Here is an 18,742-nt window from a genome sequence, read left to right on the forward strand (position 1 = left end):
ATTGTTTGTGTGGTGGCGCGGGTGATGGTGGTGATGGGCGGTGGCCTATGCGTTTCAGGCACGGCCGCCGCCCCGTTGACTCACCCTGCTAAAACAATCCACAAATGTAGACGCGTTGTTGATTTCTCTTCTCTCTCTCTATCACTTCTTCTTCTCTTCACTCTTCCACTCTTCTTCACCTCTTGCACCTCTTGCGACCCCCTAGACACCTCCTCCTCTCTCCACAGGACACCTTCTAGACACCTCTAGATACATAGAACCACCCCTACCCCTCTTGACAGCGATTCCCTCCCGCAACGTCCCTTTCTTATCAGTGACACCTTCCTTCCCTCCCGCGCAATGGTCAAGTACACCAACGCGCCGGGACAGGCCCCTTCCGCGGAGTGGGTGCTGGAGGTCGCGCGCGCCGCGACGGGCGAGGACGAGTCGGGCGCAGACGAGGTGAGTGATGCAACATGGCGCGCGAGGTCCACTCATCCGTGATGATCCGCGCTCACACCCCAGCCCTTCCCCGATGAGCTCGCCCCCCTCCTCCCAGCCATAACGAAGTTCCTCACCACGAACCCGGGCGACACGCACTTCTTATTCGAACGCGCGGTGGCCGGAAAGCCCAAGGTCGGAGGCAACGGCTTCGGGTCGGTGACGTGCATGGAGGACTTATGTTGGAACGACCACGTCCTGACCGCCGACCCCGAGCTGCCTGATGGCGGCCGCGCCGCCGGCATTGGCAGCTTCTACGAGTACTCCCTGCACTGCCAGGAGGAAAAGCATGTCAGATACCGCGATGAGCGCTTGGCCAAGATGGTGAGTGGCGTCAGCCGGCGCTGAACTGACGGATAGGGTGTTGTCATTCCGAGCGGCCAGGTGGCCATCTTGCCACAGGACATTGTTGGCGAGACTGAAGGCAACGCTGTTGCGGGTCCGAGCCGCGCTGTTGCGCCAACGTCGGCGCAGCAGGACGCTGCCAGGTATGACAGTGATGACGACATCCTGCCCACTGCCGCGCCGTCGAGCAGCACCTTCAAGGCCACCGCGTCGAGCCCGACGCGCGCGACCTCTTCTGCGTGGCCATCACAGTCGTCGTCCAGCGGTTTGCGCGACCACAGCATCAACACGCTCGACTCGCTCCCTTCCCCGCGCGCGAGCATAGACAAGGGCAAGTACAGAGCCCAGCCGGCAGTTGTCGACAGTGACTCGGACGACGAGATCTTGTTCATGGGCGGCAGCGGCCCGACCAAGAAGCGCCCTACCGCCACCCTTACGGTCTTGTCCGACGACGAGGACGAGGTAAAGCCAGCCCCTAGATCGTCACAGAGCACCCCCTCCCAGCGCAAGTTCAAGACGGACCCTTCGCAGCCTTGGATTCAAGTCTGGAACTCGTTGACGATGAGCGAGAAGATGAAGACGGTGTCGATGGAGCGTTCAGATCTCAAGAAGCGTACCGCGACTCTGTGGGTAGCTAGGCGCTACAGTGTTGTCAGCTAACACTTCCAGTACCAAGAACAAGGGATTGAGAGCTCTCACCAGCGGCCAGAGGATGGAGCTCAGTGACCGCTTGACCCACCTGAATGCCATTCTCCAGTCGGGAGGCGTCAAGTCGTGGACACCGCCAAGCGTCCAGGTGATGGAGCTCGTTCACGTCTACATCATGAACCAGCGCCTCCGCGAGACCATTCCCAACCTTGTTAGTCGAGCTGTCATGGGAAAGGGCGTACAAGGTGGCTGACGAATCAGACTTGGCCTGGAAAGGGCTCTACTGCGCCCAGCTTAGGCGACCTCGCGATCCAGGCTACAGTCAAGCCCGATCCTGCGACGAGGATCCCAGGGATCCCTACCCAGCCGGAGGCGGGGCCGTCGACAGCTGCATTTGCAGTGCCTGTCGTTAGACGTGGGTTGTCGGAGCACCACTGATGTACTAACCCCTCAGCTGATGGAGTTGTGCCCCCTCCCCCGGAGCTTCAGGCGGCCTGGAACGCGATGGACCGCCCAAGCCAAGTGCAGCAGTGTGAGGCTGAGCACAGATCGCTCTCCGCCTACTACGCCACCTTGATGTAAGTCAGCGCACGACCTTGATGCCATGAGCAGCTCTGACACAGATAGGAACCCTATTGTCCATGGTCCCCTCCGTCAGTTCGTGGGAGACCGCATGCTCAAGCTCCGCGAATGGATCCACTACATCCAAAGTGGTCGCCCTGCCCAGTGGGAACCTACTCCCAACATCCTCCTCAGGACCTTCCCCAACCTCCCGAGGATCTTCCAGCCCCAGATTCGTCAGGCATTGCTTGGCCTCCCTGGCGCATTAGGCCTTGCCGGTTTGGCAGGTATTGCTCCAGGTGGCGAGGGTGCAGGTGCCATCGACCCCGAAGAGTACATGCCCGAGCGACCACTTGGCCAAGAGTAAGTCGGTGGTGCCGGGGCGGAGACTGAACTCATAGCCTGAACACGTTCCTCCAAGACTCGTTTTCAGACTTTAACGAAGACACCACCATCGAGGAGGGTATGAAGACCCTAGGGCTGGCCACACTACAGGACAAGCTTCCTGGGGCGCTGTTCTCCTTGATGCCACACCAAGTTCTAGGGGTCGCTTTCATGGTCAAGCGCGAGGAGAGCAGCAAGGCACCCTTCGGCGGTTTGCTCTGTGATGCCATGGGTAAGTCATTGCTCCTTCCTTTTCCACCCCATTCGGACTGACACGCTACAGGTCTGGGCAAGACTGTCCAGTGCATCGCTCTCATGCTTGTTCGTGACAAGCGTCCGTCAGACTTTAAAAGGTCTCCTCAGCTGGTGGTGGCTCCCGTCGCTGTCCTCGCTCAATGGAAGCAGGAGATTGAGGACAAGACGACCAAGAACATCAAGGTGTTCATTCACCACGGTGGAAGCCGCGCCAAGACGCCTGCTCAGTTGAAGCAGTACGACGTTGTGATCACGACGTACGGTGTCGTCAAGTCTGAGGCCAAGCTCAAGGTGAGTCTTGTGGCCAATTGTTCCCTTGCAACACGCGCTAACGTTGCAGAACAAGAAGCAGCGTAAGGAGGCCCGTGAGGCGGCACGCCAGCGCGACCGCGACTCGTTTGACGAGTCGGACGACGATGACATTAGGCCGCTACAAAAGGGCCCATTGTTCCGCACCAAGTGGTTCCGGGTGTTCCTTGACGAGGCTCACGAGGTCAGTTCGCAACTACGGTTATCTGCTCATAGTATGCTGACCCCCCCAGGTGAGGAACAAGAACACGATTGGCGCCAAGGCGATTATGGACCTCGACCTCCTGCACCCGTGGTACCTGACTGGAACCCCAATTGTAAACACTCTTTCGGACATTGGCCCAGCCCTTCGATTCATCGGTGCGATGGACGACGAGGAGTTCAGGAACCGCGTGGCCAGGATTGAGAAGAAGAAGCCTCGTCTTGCGGCCAAACGTACCCAGGCTATCCTGAAGCCTTTGATGGTGAGGCGCAACAAGGACACCGAGATCAACGGCGTTCGTATCCTCAACCTCCCGCCAAAGACAACCGTGATGGACCCGCTGGGCTTCACAGCCGAGGAGCGCGCGATTTACTCGGCCCTTGAGCGACGTGCTCAAATCAGAGTGAACAAGTTCATCAAGCAAGGCACCTTGATGAAGAACTACTCGGTTGTCCTCGTCCTCCTCACTCGCCTGAGGCAATGTGTCAACCACCCGTGGCTGCTCCGCCGAGCACCTGGCGACGAGCGAGAGGACGACATGATGGTGTCTGACGACGTTTTCGGAGGCATGGACCAATACCGTTCTCAGGATGCCGACGAGTATGGTCGAGCCGTCGCCCTTCTCGGCGCGCCTGCCGTGGAGGCGCTGCGCCAAAAGCTCGAGGACCGCTACAAGGCGATGACTTCAGATGCCGACGGCCAGCCTCAAGACTTAGAGTGCAGCATCTGTTATGAGCCTTTCGACGGCAAGGAGGTCATTTCAAGTTGTGGCCACATGTACTGCCCTTCGTGCATTACGGGCCTGTACGAGCAGCCACTCCGCGACGCCGCTGGCCTCACCGACGAACAAGCTGAGCGTGGCTCCCGCAACTGCCCAATGTGCCGTGAGGTCCTTGAGAAGGGCCGGTTCTTCCGTGCGTGCGCCATCTACAATCCGCCGCCTCCGGAGAAGGACGAGGCGGAGGAAGAGGAGGAAGAGGATGTCAAGCCCGCCGACCGCAAGCCTGTCGACCGCAAGGGCAAGGGCAAGAAGCGAGCCGTGAGTGAGATTACCTGTGACCCGTCTGACGTTTCGAAGAGCGACACCAAAGACTTCTTTGAGAAGAAGCCGAAGCTCGAGAAGGGCAAGGGCAAGGCTGAGGATGTTGACAGCGACCAAGACGAGTTGATTGAGGAAGTGATCACTCCGTCGACCAAGATGGTCAAGCTTCTCGAGCTGGTCAAGAGCTACCTCGCCGAGGATCCAAACGTCAAGATCCTCATCTTCTCCCAGTTTGTCCAGTTCATTGACATTCTCGGCGACTTCCTGTACCAGCACAACATTCGCAAGCTCGACTACACCGGCCGCATGTCACAAGGCGAGCGCGAGGAGGCGATCCGCCGATTCAAGATGCCGCCCCAGGTCAACAGATCCGTTCCTGTCCTGCTGCTCTCCACGAAGGCGGGAGGCGTTGGCTTGAACTTGACGGTGGCGTCCAAGGTCATCTGCTGCGACTTGGCTGTGAGTGTGGCGACACATCATGATATCAGTGCTAATGAGCTCAGTGGAACCCGGCTACAGAGCAGCAGGCAGTGGACCGCTGCCACCGTATCGGCCAGAGCCTCCCTGTGCACGTTGAGCGCCTTGTGATTGAAGAGACGGTGGAGGACCGCCTTCTGGAGATCCAGAAGCACAAGGGCCTGCTTGCCGATGGTGCCATGGGCGAGGGTGACATTGGCAAGCTGGGCAGGTTGTCGGTCGAGGACATTCGCCGCCTGTTCGCTATCGACCGTGACCACGCCCAGGAGGATGACTAGGGTGCCGTCATCGGCGTTGTTTCGGTCTTCATGTTCCTTGCAATTAATTCAATTGAGTACTGTAGTCGCTCGGTAGACTGTAGAAAAGCGCCGTTGAGGGCGTATGTGTATGTGAGCAGTTGTCATGTGTGAAAACGTTGCAGTGACTGCTGTTGCCCTCAACCCCAATACGGCTTGAATGCTCTCAGCTTCGTGTATCCGCGACCGTCTCACCCTCTCCTCGAACTCATCTGATCGTCACCATCCCAGCGACCCCCCCCCCCCCCCCCGACGACGAGTCCGCCGCGGTTGGGGTGGAAACAGCCAATGGCGTGGTAACGCGGGGCTCTGTTGCTGGTCGGTGGACATGGTGTGTGCGAGTGAGCAAGGTGGTGTCCCCGTGGGCGAGGTGGGTCAGTTATCATCGCGCGCACACACGGAGCGGAGCATCTGACCCATCGTTGACGAGTGCTCCAACCGCCATGTGACAGACATGTGATCAGTGGCCGCGAGCACGCCGCATCGACTCTGCAGCCGAGCGAGCCTTCCTGTTCCCCCGCAAGCCTTCCTTCCTTGTTCACGGCCATTCATAGGGAAGTACAAGAGCAATTACTGGTTGAGCTTCTTGAACTCCTCCTGAAGCTGGCAACGTCAGCATGGCTCTGGCCCCATCCACTCGCGGGTCACCCACCTGCTCGCGCGTCTTGGGCTGCTCGAGCGCCGCGGCGGCCTGGCTGCCAATCTGCTGGATGCCGGGCGTGTTGAACGCCTGCGCGGCGTCGCTGACGAGCCCGGGCGTCTTGCCAGCCACTAGGTCGGCGGGGTTGTTGGTCGTGGCCGGGTGGGGCTGGGTCGTGAACTCTGCGGGGGGTGTTAGCTGGGTGGCCTTGCTGGGGAGAGAGGCGGAGTCACGCACGCTGCTCCTTGTCGGACATGGTGTGATGCTGATGTGGGTGGTTGAGACAGTGTTGGGTTTAAGTACCCGCGTGTGTGTCGTCGGCTGGCTCAGTGGCGAGTGGCGGGCACCAAGCGACAGCCCAGACGATGACGTTTGTGGCCCACCCCACCCTGCAACCCACCCCACAATGCACCCCTTATCCAGTCCCCCCACTAACAACCTCGCTCCGAGCCGGCCGGTGGACACTGCGGTGGACACTGCCGGCAAGCACTCAAGTTCTGGAAACGCGCGTCATGTCGCCGATACAACAACAACAACAATACCACCACCAATGCTCAGCCTACGGCTCGCGCTGCGGCGCGCCAGGCCACCACCGACACTATTGCGGGGCATAGCCAGCAGCTCAATATCCCGCTCGTCGCGGCCCCCGCGCCCAGACATGGCCGCGCCGTCCGCTACCCCTGCCGCGGGCGAGACGTTCGCGTCGGCGAGCTCCAGCTCTACCTCGAGCTCGCAGCACCCGTTCTCGCTGCCGGACGAGAAGCGCGCCGGGCCGCACTCCCGCACCGGCGCGGACGATGCGGACGCTCACGCAAATACACGGCCGGTGCCGCGCGTGCGGGATCCCGTGCGCGGCCCGAGCGGGCCCGTCGACCTCGGCGAGGGGGCGTCGTCAGCTGGTGCTGGCAGCAGCGGCAGCGAGACGGTGCCCCCTACGACAAGTGCAGCGAACACTGGCGCGAGTGTGCCGGAGACTGGGCCATTCAGCCGGCCGCATTTCGAGGACGCGCCCGGGCTGTCGACGCCTACGCCGACGCCGAGCGCGCAGGACACCAGCGACGCCGCGGCAGATTTCGCGGCGGCAGCCAAGGCCGAAGCCGCGACGATGGAGTCCGCCGAAGCGTCCGCAGCGGCCGCAGCTGACACGGTCGCTGCGGCTGCCGACCTGCTCCCCGCGGTCCCAGACGCGCAGTACCACCACCGCGTGCCGCAGCACCCGTTCAACACGCACCTGTTCGTCAACACCCTCGAGCGCGCCGCTGTGCCCGCCCCAAATGCGCGCGTGCTGATGGAGGGCGTGCGCGGCCTGATCACGGCGCGCACGCAGCGCGCAGTCGACACGCAGCTGTCCGTCGAGGAGATGGACAACAACGCGTACCTCTTCAAAGCGGCGCTCAGCGAGCTGCGTACCGAGATGAGCACGCGCGCGAGGAACGACGGGCTCAAGCTGCGCGCGGTGGCCAACGCCATCCGCCGCGAGGTCGACGGGCTGGACCAGACGATCAAGGAGAGCGTGCTGCAGATGAAGCACGAGTGAGTGCTCTCTGGGGAGTGGCAGTGATCGGTGTTAACCCGCGCCCGCAGCATCGAAATCGACATGAACAACCGCAAGGCCGAGACGACGGCCGAGCTCAAGCGCTTCGACATCGCAGTCGAGGAGATCAACAACAAGTTCACCATCTCGCTCGGCGAGCTCCGCACCGACATTGAAAGCAGTAAATGGGACGCGACGCGGCGTGCCATCGCGGTGATTATCACGCTGGTCATGTTCGGCGTCGTCATGTCGACGGTCACGATGGGCGCTGCGAAGGAGGAGAAGGAGAAGGCGGAGAAGGAGGAGAAGGAGAAGGCGGCGATGAAGGACGCCGCGGTGGGCCCGGACGAGCACCTCGACGACCACGCGTACGAGCACGCGGCGCACCATGTCGACCCGGCCCTCAACTCGCGCGTCGACCAGCTGCTCGTGGACCGTGCGGTTCTCGACCGGGATATCTTGGCTGGCAAGGCTTTGGCCAAGAAGGAGAAGGAGAAGGAGGCGGGCAGGATATAATGGGCTTTGGTTGGCATTGTACTCTACACATCACTCATCTGCATACATCTCACACTGGGCCTGTGGTTGTGACCGAGCAGCGAGTGCCTGTTGCTTATCAAAACAAGCAAATAGGAATCAAAAATAAATAGGATTGCAAACCAAATCTCAGCCCCAGAGCCAATCAAAAACCGAGGATCCAAAGATCCTCAAGATACACCGTAAGGGAGTCGAACCCCTGCCGCGTCGATTCAAATTAATTTCTAAATGGCAACGACGCATGATACCGTTTCACCAACGGTGTAATGATTGATTAGGAAACCAATTGTATTTGCGGTTCGTACGGCGCGGTTATGAGCGAACCCTGCCCAATCTCAGGCTCCAACCCCGCAGTTCCTGTGCCCGCTTCATGCGGCGTTGTCTTTGTCTTTATGCGGGTGTCGGCGGGGCGATTTCGGCTGTGCAGAGCGTGGGGTCTTACGTGGAGGACGCTCCGTTTCAGTCATATCCCGAGGCCGCGGTCGCTCCCCATAGTGTCAGCCGGAGTGGTCGAAGTGTTTGTACTTATCGGCGTTGACGCGCCAAGGGATCTCCGTGCGCGTTCAAGTAAGTTTGGGTAGGGGTGGTGGTGGAGCTTTGGAGCTAGGCCTCCCGAGACTGAGGAGGGGTCGGCAGCACCTCTGGGGCCTAGTCCCCGTCGCGTGACATTGTTGAAACCCGGAAAACAATAGTGTATTCCTATATTCCTAAAGCCACACCTTACCTCGAAAGTGGAGGTCAGTCTTGCCGATCATGATCTTGTCTTCTCGACGATCCACTCGACGCGCCTCGTCCGCCCCCTTCCCACGACTTATGGCGCAAACCACCCACTTCCAACTGTACTCTGCCGCATCTGGCAACGGCACACGCAGAGGGAACAACCACCGCCGCCATGCCAGTCTACCGGCTCCCCCCCAAGCCCACCCTCGGGCCCCCATCCGACGAGCCGCAGGCGCACTATCTCGACCGCACGCACCTGGCGTACCAGTACCGCAGAGTGAGTAGCGTGCAACTACCCCGCTGACGGTGACCAGGGCGAAGGCCTCGACGACGATACCGACCTGAGCCAGTCGTTCCCGGTCCACACCTATGCCCTCGGCTCTACGCGCTCCGAGTCTGGCGCGCTCAAATTTATGAAGGTGCGTTGTCGTGTGACGCGCTCCGCTGACGCCAGGGCTTCGGACTCCCGACCGACACGGCGAACTCGCGCCTCAACTTCAACATGGACAAGATGTGGATCTACGTGTACGCCATCCCGACCAAGTCCGTCACTACACCGCCAGTCTTCATCCCGCTCGAGGTCGAGATTCCCTTCGAGGTGCGTTGCAGGCGGGGCGGGGCACAGCTGACGCCAGGATATTGTGACGAGCGGTGTCAGCGTCATCCGTGCGCCGCGAAAAGACGACGATCAATCCCTCGTCACCTTGACCGTCACCACTCGGCGCCCAGCGCGCTTTTACCTGCCGATCAATAATCGGATCGCGCGGCGCGCCACAGAACGCGACTTTGTCTTCAGCCTCGGGCCGCAAGAGTCTATCCCAGTATGTGTCTGTGTATGTGGCTTGACTGACGGACACCAGGGGCGCTCCGTACCGGAGATGAAAGCGAAGGGTGGGTCGGACCGGGGGCGGTGCTGACGCCGTTCAGGATACATCATCCACGAGGGGCACGCGGGCCCAATCGAAGCCGTCGCGGAGGACCCGCTCACGGTGCAGGTGAACGCATGGCTCACGTGGCAGTTCGAGTTCATGCTCGGCCCGCGCGAGCGGCAGGAGTTTCGCCAGAAGATCATCGACCTCGGTATCGTCGGCCGCGAGGAGGGCATGGACTGGCTCGCGCACGCCGGCGAGAAGAAGATCAAGGTCGTGCCGCCGGAGAACATGGCCCACGTCAATCCCAATGCCGTCCTCCAGGGGATGGACTTTCGTCTGCGGTACCTTGTTGAAGGGCTCGTGACACATGGCATCGTGGTGCAGACGGAAATCCCGCAGCTGGTGCACGCTCTCGACAAGATGTGCGACTCGGCCAAGCTCAAGGAGCGGGTGGTGACGGCACTATTCAACGAAGAGCGCATCCGCGACATCAAGGGGATTATAACGGGTCAGTAGTGCGCCGGGCCTGCGGTCGTCCCTCCTGACACAAAACAGTCCGAGCACGGCAGCTGCGCAAGCGCCGCCTCAAGGTCGACTCGCACCTCGTCGAGGTGTACAAGTGCCGCGTGACGCCGACGAGGATTTGCCTGTCCCCGCCCGAGCTCGACACCTCGAACGACGCGCTGCGCAAGCACAACGCGAACTCGGATCGATTTCTGCGCGTGCACTTTGCCGACGAGGACGACCGGATCCAGATCAACCTCGCCGTGCTCGAGGCCGACACCGAGAAGCCGTACACCGGCCCAATTGCCCGTGTCCGATGAGCCCTCGCCTCTGGTATTGTCATTGCTGGCCGCCACTACGTGTTCCTCGTGTACGGCGCGTCCTCGGCCCGCGAGCACACATGCTGGTTTGTGGCCGAGGACGAGAGCAAAAACTTCACTGCAGAGGCCATCCGCGCGCGCCTCGGCTTTGACCAGATCACGCACAAAATTGTCGCCAAACACGCCGCGTACATGGGTCTGGTGCGTGCGCTGCGTGAGTTGTGCTGATACCTAGCCCTTCTCCGCCACACGTCCTGTCAGCATCGTGCTCGATATCCGATTAAAGATCCCAGACGTCAAGGAGAGGGCAACTGGAGTGTAGGTGTAAGCCGTAGGGCGCTGCTCACCTGCACAGCCTCTACACTGATGGTGTTGGCCGGTGCGGCTACAAGGTCGCCCGGCAGGCCGCTCGCGAGTTCGGCATCCTCACGGGTGTCGACGCCCAGCCGTCGGCGATCCAATTCCACTGCGGCGGAATCAAGGGCGTCCTCTGCGTCTGCCCGCCGGAGATGTGCCGGCCGTCCGACGTCGTCTTCAGGCCATCGCAGATCAAGTTCGACTCCCACTCGTCCAAGCAGAAGTACGGTCTGAGTGTTGTGCAGGTGAGTGGTGCTGTCAGACTTGGGCAGGAATCACACCTGAACTCCTCAGATTGCACAGTTCCGCCGAGCGTTCCTCGACCGACAGTTCACCCTGCTTCTGTCTCACCTAGGCGTCGACGACAAGGTTTTCCGTAACCTCTACAACGAGGCCATTGAGGCAACACGTGGACTTTTGACTCGGTTCGTGGAGGGACGTCCCACTGAGCACGACCTCCAAGCTGCGGTCGGCCTGTGCGCAGTGCGCATTAAGGAGCTCGGTGCCGCTGGCTTCAACCGCAACCCGTTCTTGATCGACGTGTGCAAGGTCCTAGAGACGCGCCTTCTCTCCGACGTCAAATGGAAGGCGCGCATAGAGCTGAAGAAGGGAGTATATCTCATGGGTAAGGACAGGTCGGTGTTGCAGTAGTTGCTCACACCCAGGCGTGGCCGACGAGTTTGGCGTCCTGGAGGAAGGCGAAGTCTTTTGCCAGTACGAGAACCCAGCCGACCCGACCGAAGGCCCGGTCGTCGTCAAGGGCCCGTGTGCCATCATGCGTGCGCCGGCGCACAACCCAGGTGACATTCAGGTCGTCAACGCCGTCGACCACGAGAAGCTCCGTGACTTGAAGAATGTCATCGTCTTCGCCGTTCGTGGCAAGCCGCTGCCCCATATGTGAGCATTGAACTGGTCTGACGCAGAGCTGACTGTCAGGCTGTCTGGTGGCGACCTCGACGGTGACGACTACTCGCTCATCTGGGATCCACGCCTCCTGCCCAAGCTCCAGGAAGAGCCCGCCGCCTACGACGCAGTCAAGCCGTTCACTGTGAACAAGGTCACCATTGAGCACATCAAGTCTTTCTTCATAGACTTCCTCAAGAACGACATCCTTGGTCAGGTGTCAAGTGCCCATCTCGCCCATGCCGACCGCGTCGGCCCCCACACCGAGGTCTGCCGCACGCTGGCCAACCAGGCCAGTATTGCCGTCGACTTTCCCGAGACTGGCATGCCGGCCAAGATGGAGCCGCAATGGCAACCTCGCCGTTGGCCGCACTTCATGGGCAAGGAGTTGCAGGGCTCCAGTAAGAACAACTATGTCAGCCGGCGGATCCTGGGCCAGCTGTTCGATCTAGTCAGCCCCGACCCATCGTTCCAGCAAGTCGATATCGGGCAGCTGTCTGACGAGGATATTGCCGATGAGCGCATTGCACGGTACGAAGTCCCGCCATCCGTGCTCGACGATGCGTATCAGCTCAAGCAGTGGGTTTGACGAGCTTACTGCGAACTAACCCAGCAGGGACTACGACTCCAAGGTCATTGGGCTCATGAAGCGGTACCGCATCACCGAAGCCGAGACTGTCGGCGGCATCGTCCTTCTCAACCCCCGGCGCCGAGGACACCGGGAGGACGACCTCCGCGACCCAGTCGAGCAGAACTACCGCGCGCTCGCCAACAACGTCCTCGACGTCGCGGACAAGTTCCTCTCCAAGCGCCGGTTCAAGGCCGCGGTGACTGCGCGACAGGTCTACGCTATTGCCGCTTACCAGATCACCTATGTCAAGCCCGTCATCAAGGCTGTCGAGGAGCGGCTGGGCGTCAAGAACCCGCTTGCCGAGATGCTGGACGCCACGTCGCTCTCGAGCGGGACGAGCGTGGCGCCGACCCCCGCGACTGTAACCCCAGCCGAGTCGGTCAAGGGCGACAACGCAAGCGTGATTGGCGATGCCGCACCGATTATCCCGCTTCGGCCCGTTCTGGTCCCTGCGTGAGTCGCGCTGCGTTGACACCACTAACCCCCAGACCCATGATCTCGTTCCCCTGGGTGTTCTGGGAGGCCTTGTGCGACCTGCCAACTGTGAAGCAGGGCAACGGCCCCCCCACCTAGCAAGATCCCACCCAACCACACTGTGTAACAACAATCGCATACAATGTCATCCGTACCGCCACACTCACCCACCCACTCGTGGGCTCGTAGCATCCCGCATCATGCTGCATACAATATCATCCATACCGCCCACATCGCCCACCCACTCGTGGGCTCGTACTCGTGGGCTCGTACTCGTGGGCTCGTACATAGCATCCCGCATCATGCATAACATTGTGACTTCTGACGCGCGCGCGTTCCAGTGCCGTGGCGCAGTCACGCGACCGCGGCAAATTACTCCGGTTAGTACCCACTGTCTGTGCACCTGAGCACCGCGTTCGTCAGCCCCACAAAACGTCTAATGGCCAGGAGTGCATGGCATGGCATTTGATTCTACACGGTGATGCAGGTTGAGAGATGCGACAGTCTCGTAGTATCTCGGGTTGTGGTGGCCGAGTGCGATCGGCTTTCGAGGAGAGAGACGAGGGTATACAGATTGTTGACAACTAAAGGGGTGTAGGCCGGGCACGGGCTCGGGCTCGGCTCGGGCTCGGCGACTAGAGGAAGTACTCGAGCATGTGGGGCCGCTTCTGGGGCACGCTCTTGACGTCGGGCTGGGCGGCCTCGAACACCTTGTACTCTTGCCGCAGGTCCTCGTTGAGTTCGAGGATGGACGCGACGTTTCCGCATCTGCGGGGCGTTAGTTAGCCAATGCGCCGAGTGACGGTGAACGCCGCCGGCGCCACTACTACCCACCTATAACAGTAGTTTGGCGCACTCCACACCGTGACAATCTTCTGCCCAAACATGAGCTTGTAGCCCTCCATGACTAGCTGGTGTGCGCGCGCAATGAGCTCAATGTCGTTGTTGTGGCAGAAGCCCTCGACGACGTCGCCGCCAAACAGGAAGCCGGCGCCTCTTGGCGACATGCCCCAGCCGCTGATGTCGTCGGGGTCCGACCACAGCAGGTCGCAGAAGACGCCCTCGTGGGGCACTTCCTGTTTCCTGTCGATTGCGCGGATCTGGCGTCAGCGGGTGACAAGGTGGAGTTCACCCACCTGGTCTAATCGCACAAGCTGGGGCGACAGCCCTCCGTGCACACACAATATCCGGCCGTCGACAACGGCCGCGAGGGAGAGGAAGTCGAACACGTCGGTGCAGTATCTCCACACATTGCTGCTGCCGTATCTGCGTGTGTCAGCCGACTGCCCCACGCCCTCTCCTCGAGCCACTCACTTCCTCTGGCACTCGTCGTAGAACCCGTACACCTGGGTAATCTGTCTCGACTCGTGGTTGCCGCGGATGAGGGTGATGCGGTCGGGATACCGGACTTTAAGAATCAGGAGCAGGAGGAACGTCTCGACAGAGTAGAAGCCGCGGTCGACAAAGTCGCCCATGAAGATGTAGTTTGTCTCGGGACACTGGCCGCCGATCTTGAACAGCTCCATGAGGTCGAAGAACTGGCCGTGGATGTCACCGCAGATCTGGTCGATGAGCATTGCGCCCTACACAGCCTTCCTTCCTTGACTTACAGTGACTGGGCTGTCGACATACTGGATGTTGCCCTCGTCCATGAGGATCTCCTTGGCCTTGAGGCAGAGCTCCTTGACTGCCGCCTCGGGGATGATCTCACATCGCTTCAGCTGCTCGATTTGCCTGCCATCAGCTCGGCCCATACACACTCGCGACCCACTTGTCGAGGTCGGACGCCATCGTGTCTACTTCGTCTATCTCGGATGCTGAGTGATCGGCAGCGCCTTCCCGTGTGCCAGCGCGCGCCGGTCGACTGACTGCCAGTTGCTGGTCGCTGGCCTGTCCGCACTCGTCACTACGCCAGAGGCTGGGCGAGCGTTTCGGGGAGTGTCGAGGCGGGGCACGGGAGACGATGGCCCGTGGAGAGTAGCGCGATTAATAAAAGTGAAGAGAAGGGTCACTGGCGGGGAAGTTGAAGTAATCAAGGTTTGGCCATTCGAATCGACGAAAACAACGACGAGACGACGGGGTGACGGCCGATGAGAGGAGTTGGGTGGCGTGCGCACGCCTAAAAGTTTAGCAGGCCTATTTTTAATCCGCGCCTAACTCCACCTGCCTGTGTTTTCGACCTCGATGAACGCACACTTCGAAGCACAAGCATCACCGATCCCATTGTTGTCTCCCGCTCATCTCTTCACACAACAACGCAGCAATGTCGTTCGGGTAAGTCGACAGCAGTCACAACAGCCTATCCGTCAGCATGCTGATCTGCGCAGCTTTGGAAAGCCCGCGGCGCCGGCAGCGACATCCGTGCCCTCCTTCTCCATCTCCGCGCCGAGCAACGGCTCGCCCGCGCCCGCGACCAGCGCCTTTGGCTCGTTCGGCGCCAAGCCAGCGGCTTCAGGCGGGCTGTTCGGCAGCACTCCCGCTGCCCCGGCCGCCGCCGCGCCGGCCGGCTCGTCGCTCTTCGGCTCGGCCAACGCCAACGCCGCCGCTGCTCCCGCGACGGGCGGCCTGTTTGGTGCGCCCAAGCCGGCGGCGACTGGATTCGGCGGCTTCGGACAGCAGTCGACGGCCACGCCTGCGGCTCCTGCAGCCGGCGGCCTCTTTGGACAGCAGTCGACGACGGCGGCTGCGCCGGCGGCCACGGGCAGCCTGTTCTCGCGGATGGGCAACCCGCCTGCCCAGCAGCCAGCGGCGACTGGCGGTCTGTTTGGCCAGCAGCAACAGCAGCAGCAGCCAGCAGCCGGTGGACTGTTTGGCCAGCAGCAGCAGCAACAGCAACAGCCTGCCGCCACTGGCGGCCTCTTTGGCCAGGCGTCGACGACCCAGCCCGCGACGGGCCTGTTTGGAGCGCCCAAGCCGGCAACAACAGGACTCTTTGGCGGCGCGTCGACATCGCAGCCGGTCCAACAGGGATCCATGTTCGGTCAGCCTCAGGCGGCGCAGCAGCCTCCTGCTGGGCCAGCCATCCCCAAGCTGACGAGGTTCGCCGACCTTCCGGAACAGTACCAGAAGGAGATTGAGAGGATAGAGTGAGCTTGACAGAGATTGCTGAGCTGACAGTGCAGAAACTTCATCAATGACAGGAAGCAGATCAGTGCTAGCATCGCGACGGAGAACATTGGCCGGGCGATCTGGCAGACGTCGAGCGACGTCAAGGCCGCAAGTGATGTGAGCTAGACGAGCTGCGGAAACGAGCTCACACCCGCAGGAATCAGCAGCGATCGCACAGGGCCTCCAGTCGCTCAAGCACTCGCTCGAGCAGCTCGCCACCAAGGTCTCCTCGGAAGCGCAGGACCTGCAGAAGCTCCTCGAGACGTGGGAGGCGGCCAAACCCGTCGACGCACGGTACTCTGAGATCCGACCCCTCGCGCACCGCGACTTCCCGCAGGAGTAAGTTCACCCCCATGCCCACGGACGTCACTCACACACGCAAAGGTACTTTTACCGCGTGGCGCAGAGCGAGCAGGAGCGCGTCACGAGATACAAGCGCACGATCACGATGCTCACGCGCGCCGTCACCTCGCTTGCCAACGACCACGACAGCCTCAGCCCGCAGGTTGTCGCGCAGACCATCCAGAACAACCAGCAGGCCATCCTGTCGCTTGCTGGCCAGCTCGAGGGGCTGCAGCTCCGCATGAACGACCTGCGGACCCAGTACACGTGGGTACAGTGTGTCTGGCTCCAGCTAACCCACCAGGGACAAGTACATCGAGGTGACGGGCTCGATGAGAAACCCGTTCGAGGTCGCGCGCGAGGAGAAGGGCGTGTCGCTGCTGCGCGCGTAGTTGTGGCCGTAGGGTAGTGCCCGCATCATACTGCTTATACCCTTTGCATAATGTACATCGATGACATGACGGTGGAGCTAGTTGAACCGAGCGCAGTGGAAGTCACCGGCTCTCACCGCCACCGTCACAGTCACCATCCCCCTCCCGTCCCCTTTCCATCTCTCCGCCGTGCAAGTGAGAAGTGGTGCTGCATGCAATGGATGCTGTGATACAGGATATGCCAGTGGCCTACACATGACGCTTGCTGTCTGCTCTGTGGTCCGTCTGTCTCTGTCTGTGTCTCTCGTCTCTTCCGAACCTCCCTCCCTCCGCCGGCTCTATTAACCTCCCTTCGAGCCCTACCATCACCCAAACCCCGCTTACTCCATCTGGACGACGCCGACCTGCGCAGGGCGGAGGACACGGTCCTTGATGAGCCATCCGTCCTTGGCGACGTCGATGACCTCGCCCTTGTCGCGCACGCTGCCGTCTGCCCGCTTGGGCGCGACCTCCTGGGGCACCTGGAACGTCGCGTCGTGGTGGTTGGGGTCGAACTGCTTGCCGACGGGGTGCTCCATCGGCTTGACGCCGTTGAGCTCAAACGTCTGGAACAGGCCCTTGCGGGTGAGCTCGACGCCCGTGTAGAAGCTCTCGAGGGGGGTGCCCTTCTCGATCGGCTGGGGGACGTGCTTGAGCGCCGTGGAGAGCACGTCGGCGGTCGACAGCAGCGCCTTGGCAAAGCTCTGGATGGCAAAGTCCTGGGCCTTGACCTTTTCGTCGGCCGACCGCCTCGTGAGCGTCTGGTAGTCGGCGCGGAGGTACTGGATGTCCTTCTGCGGGAGGGGTCAGCTAACGACGGTCTACTCAGCTCCTCAGCAACACCCACGGTCAGCTCCTTGACCTTGGCCTCGAGCTCGGCAATCTTCTTCTCGTCGGCGCTCTGCTCGCCCTCGGCGGCGGGCTTGGCGGCGTCCGCCTCGGCAGAGTACGCGCGCACAGCGACGGCGCGGTACGCGACGGCGGGGCGGGCGACGGCCTGGCGGAGCGAGGTCGAGACGGAGCGGGCGAACATCGTGCTGGGTTGGGGTGGGTTGTGGGGTGTTGTGAGATGCGATGAGGAGTCGAAGGAGACGGTGTTCGCTGGAAAAGTTGGCCATTTCGTCCGAACCCGCCGAGATGGAGTTGTTGCAGTAAATGGGGGGAACGGATACATTCGGGTATCTTTGCTCCGCTCCGGCGGCGCCGAGCCGCGAGCCGCGGAGACGGATGCGCGACATTCGGCGGCATCCATCAAGCAGCAGCGACCATGTAATGCTTTGCGGCTTCTTCACCCCTCCTTGCATAGCCCACTTGCCCACACGCACACTCGTATCATGATACATGTCGTATACAACAGTCGTGAACACATCTTCGTCTCGTTCTTCTCGCTCCTTCCATCACCTCTGTTCTCTCTCGGCCCATCGGCCTCTATCCTGACTTTAACAGGGCAAAGTGCGCGCCAAGCCCCCAGTCGTCCTCGTCAACAGGCCGGGGCGCATCGGGCTCGTCGAGCGGCGGCGGCCGGAACCAGAGGTTGGGCAGCGTCGGCGTCGGCGGTGTCTGCGGGCTGCCGTCCGAGCTTGCTGGGGAACTCGTTCGTGGCGGCGTGTCGTCGTGCACGAGCGGCGGCGGCGTGTACCGTTCCGCGTCGGCGTGGGGGTCTACGGCCAGCGCAGGAGGCTTGGGCAGTGGCCGGTGTGGCGGCTCGCGGTCGCGCCGCTTGAGCGTGACGAGCCGCGGGCGCGGGTGGCCCACGACGTGCGATGGTCGTACTGATGGGGGTGTTGCCGGTGGGAGCTGCTGCTGCTGCTGCTGCTGCTGCTGCACCGCCGGCGGTGCTGGTGGTGGCCTTCGTCGCTCGAGCCGAGGTGGCCGGGGCGGTGGTGTTGGCGGGCGCACGACCTCCTCCTCAATGATCGACAGCCTCGGTGTTCTACATTGTCAGCTGGTTCCGATACGTGGCCGGCGCGACTCACCGCACGATCGGAGGTCGTGTAGGTCGCCGTGGCGGGGCGGGGACGACGCGCTGTCGGAGCACCGGCGGCGGTGGAGGGGGCGGAGGCGGCGCCTGGCGGACTGGCTCTGTCTGCCTGTTGCGAGTCAGCAATGCACGCGTCCACTCTGCTTGCAAGGACCCACCATGTCAACTCGCCCCAGATGCCAGTCTTCGTCACGCGCTTGAGTGGGGGTGGTGGTGCAATGTGCGTTGCTGTAGCTGCCATGGTGCGTGTCTAGTTCTGTCTATGCTTGCACTTTGTGGCTTTTATTGTGGTTGCCCCTTGACTTCCGGCGGCGGTGGTAGCTGTGGGTGTGTGCGACGTCGTCGTCGTCGTGGTCGAGGTCGACGTCGCCGACGCGTCCGTTTCGTGTGTCGTCGTGAGAGTGTGTGATGTG

The 18,742-nt window shown here is 61.5% G+C and overlaps 8 protein-coding genes and 1 non-coding gene across 10 annotated transcripts; 4 read left to right on the forward strand and 5 right to left on the reverse strand.

Moving 5' to 3' along the window:
• Positions 1–140: 140 nt before the first annotated feature.
• On the forward strand, positions 141–5,067 carry SPBC23E6.02_1 (putative ATP-dependent helicase). Of its 2 annotated transcripts, XM_062766638.1 has the most exons (13): positions 141–441; positions 505–804; positions 841–1,451; positions 1,495–1,684; positions 1,735–1,888; positions 1,928–2,051; positions 2,101–2,397; positions 2,436–2,650; positions 2,702–2,964; positions 3,014–3,166; positions 3,216–4,223; positions 4,263–4,685; positions 4,730–5,067. In XM_062766638.1, the coding sequence occupies exons 1-13, from the start codon at positions 340–342 to the stop codon at positions 4,979–4,981; spliced, it is 4,092 nt and encodes a 1,363-aa protein (XP_062622623.1). In that variant the 5' UTR covers positions 141–339; the 3' UTR covers positions 4,982–5,067. The 2 variants fall into 2 exon arrangements, with proteins under 2 accessions (XP_062622623.1, XP_062622622.1); XM_062766639.1 differs by having other exon boundaries at positions 3,216–4,685.
• Positions 5,068–5,525: 458 nt separating this feature from the next.
• Positions 5,526–5,923, reverse strand: LOC62_01G000218 (uncharacterized protein). The gene is made up of 3 exons (XM_062766640.1): positions 5,877–5,923; positions 5,652–5,821; positions 5,526–5,602 (listed from the first exon to the last, which is right to left on the reverse strand). Exons 1-3 carry the CDS (start codon positions 5,893–5,895, stop codon positions 5,570–5,572), a joined length of 222 nt encoding a protein of 73 aa, XP_062622624.1. The 5' UTR covers positions 5,896–5,923; the 3' UTR covers positions 5,526–5,569.
• Positions 5,924–6,744: 821 nt separating this feature from the next.
• pi071_0 (putative protein) lies at positions 6,745–7,704 on the forward strand (the record flags this gene model as incomplete). Its single annotated transcript, XM_062766641.1, has 2 exons — positions 6,745–7,172; positions 7,224–7,704. 2 exons carry the CDS (start codon positions 6,745–6,747, stop codon positions 7,687–7,689), a joined length of 894 nt encoding a protein of 297 aa, XP_062622625.1. The 3' UTR covers positions 7,690–7,704.
• Positions 7,705–7,883: 179 nt separating this feature from the next.
• LOC62_01G000220 lies at positions 7,884–7,972 on the reverse strand. Its single transcript is given in 2 exon segments — positions 7,884–7,918; positions 7,937–7,972. It is a non-coding gene; the product is annotated as a tRNA-Gly (tRNA).
• A 627-nt stretch (positions 7,973–8,599) lies between these two features.
• SHL2_0 (putative RNA-dependent RNA polymerase SHL2) lies at positions 8,600–12,587 on the forward strand (the record flags this gene model as incomplete). The annotated part of the gene is given in 15 exon segments (XM_062766642.1): positions 8,600–8,704; positions 8,742–8,846; positions 8,882–9,025; positions 9,063–9,248; positions 9,288–9,318; positions 9,355–9,807; positions 9,855–10,112; positions 10,125–10,324; positions 10,359–10,441; positions 10,479–10,725; positions 10,775–11,105; positions 11,146–11,377; positions 11,417–11,966; positions 12,016–12,467; positions 12,503–12,587. The coding sequence occupies 15 exon segments, from the start codon at positions 8,600–8,602 to the stop codon at positions 12,585–12,587; spliced, it is 3,462 nt and encodes a 1,153-aa protein (XP_062622626.1).
• Positions 12,588–12,929: 342 nt separating this feature from the next.
• Positions 12,930–14,516, reverse strand: PPX1_0 (Serine/threonine-protein phosphatase PP-X isozyme 1). The gene is made up of 6 exons (XM_062766643.1): positions 14,260–14,516; positions 14,099–14,222; positions 13,803–14,050; positions 13,625–13,754; positions 13,323–13,588; positions 12,930–13,256 (listed from the first exon to the last, which is right to left on the reverse strand). The coding sequence occupies exons 1-6, from the start codon at positions 14,277–14,279 to the stop codon at positions 13,124–13,126; spliced, it is 921 nt and encodes a 306-aa protein (XP_062622627.1). The 5' UTR covers positions 14,280–14,516; the 3' UTR covers positions 12,930–13,123.
• A 220-nt stretch (positions 14,517–14,736) lies between these two features.
• On the forward strand, positions 14,737–16,416 carry NUP49 (Nucleoporin NUP49). Its single transcript, XM_062766644.1, has 6 exons — positions 14,737–14,762; positions 14,816–15,574; positions 15,611–15,713; positions 15,754–15,935; positions 15,981–16,205; positions 16,243–16,416. The coding sequence occupies exons 1-6, from the start codon at positions 14,752–14,754 to the stop codon at positions 16,328–16,330; spliced, it is 1,368 nt and encodes a 455-aa protein (XP_062622628.1). The 5' UTR covers positions 14,737–14,751; the 3' UTR covers positions 16,331–16,416.
• Positions 16,417–16,499: 83 nt separating this feature from the next.
• On the reverse strand, positions 16,500–17,439 carry mge1 (GrpE, mitochondrial). Its single transcript, XM_062766645.1, has 2 exons — positions 17,196–17,439; positions 16,500–17,142 (listed from the first exon to the last, which is right to left on the reverse strand). The coding sequence occupies exons 1-2, from the start codon at positions 17,379–17,381 to the stop codon at positions 16,690–16,692; spliced, it is 639 nt and encodes a 212-aa protein (XP_062622629.1). The 5' UTR covers positions 17,382–17,439; the 3' UTR covers positions 16,500–16,689.
• Positions 17,440–17,776: 337 nt separating this feature from the next.
• Positions 17,777–18,736, reverse strand: fhaB (Filamentous hemagglutinin; the record flags this gene model as incomplete). Its single annotated transcript, XM_062766646.1, has 3 exons — positions 18,488–18,736; positions 18,325–18,438; positions 17,777–18,281 (listed from the first exon to the last, which is right to left on the reverse strand). Exons 1-3 carry the CDS (start codon positions 18,568–18,570, stop codon positions 17,777–17,779), a joined length of 702 nt encoding a protein of 233 aa, XP_062622630.1. The 5' UTR covers positions 18,571–18,736.
• Between the last annotated feature and the right edge of the window lie 6 nt (positions 18,737–18,742).

Source organism: Vanrija pseudolonga, chromosome 1 (assembly GCF_020906515.1).
Source record: "Vanrija pseudolonga chromosome 1, complete sequence".
NCBI classification, from domain to species: Eukaryota; Fungi; Basidiomycota; class Tremellomycetes; order Trichosporonales; family Trichosporonaceae; genus Vanrija; species Vanrija pseudolonga.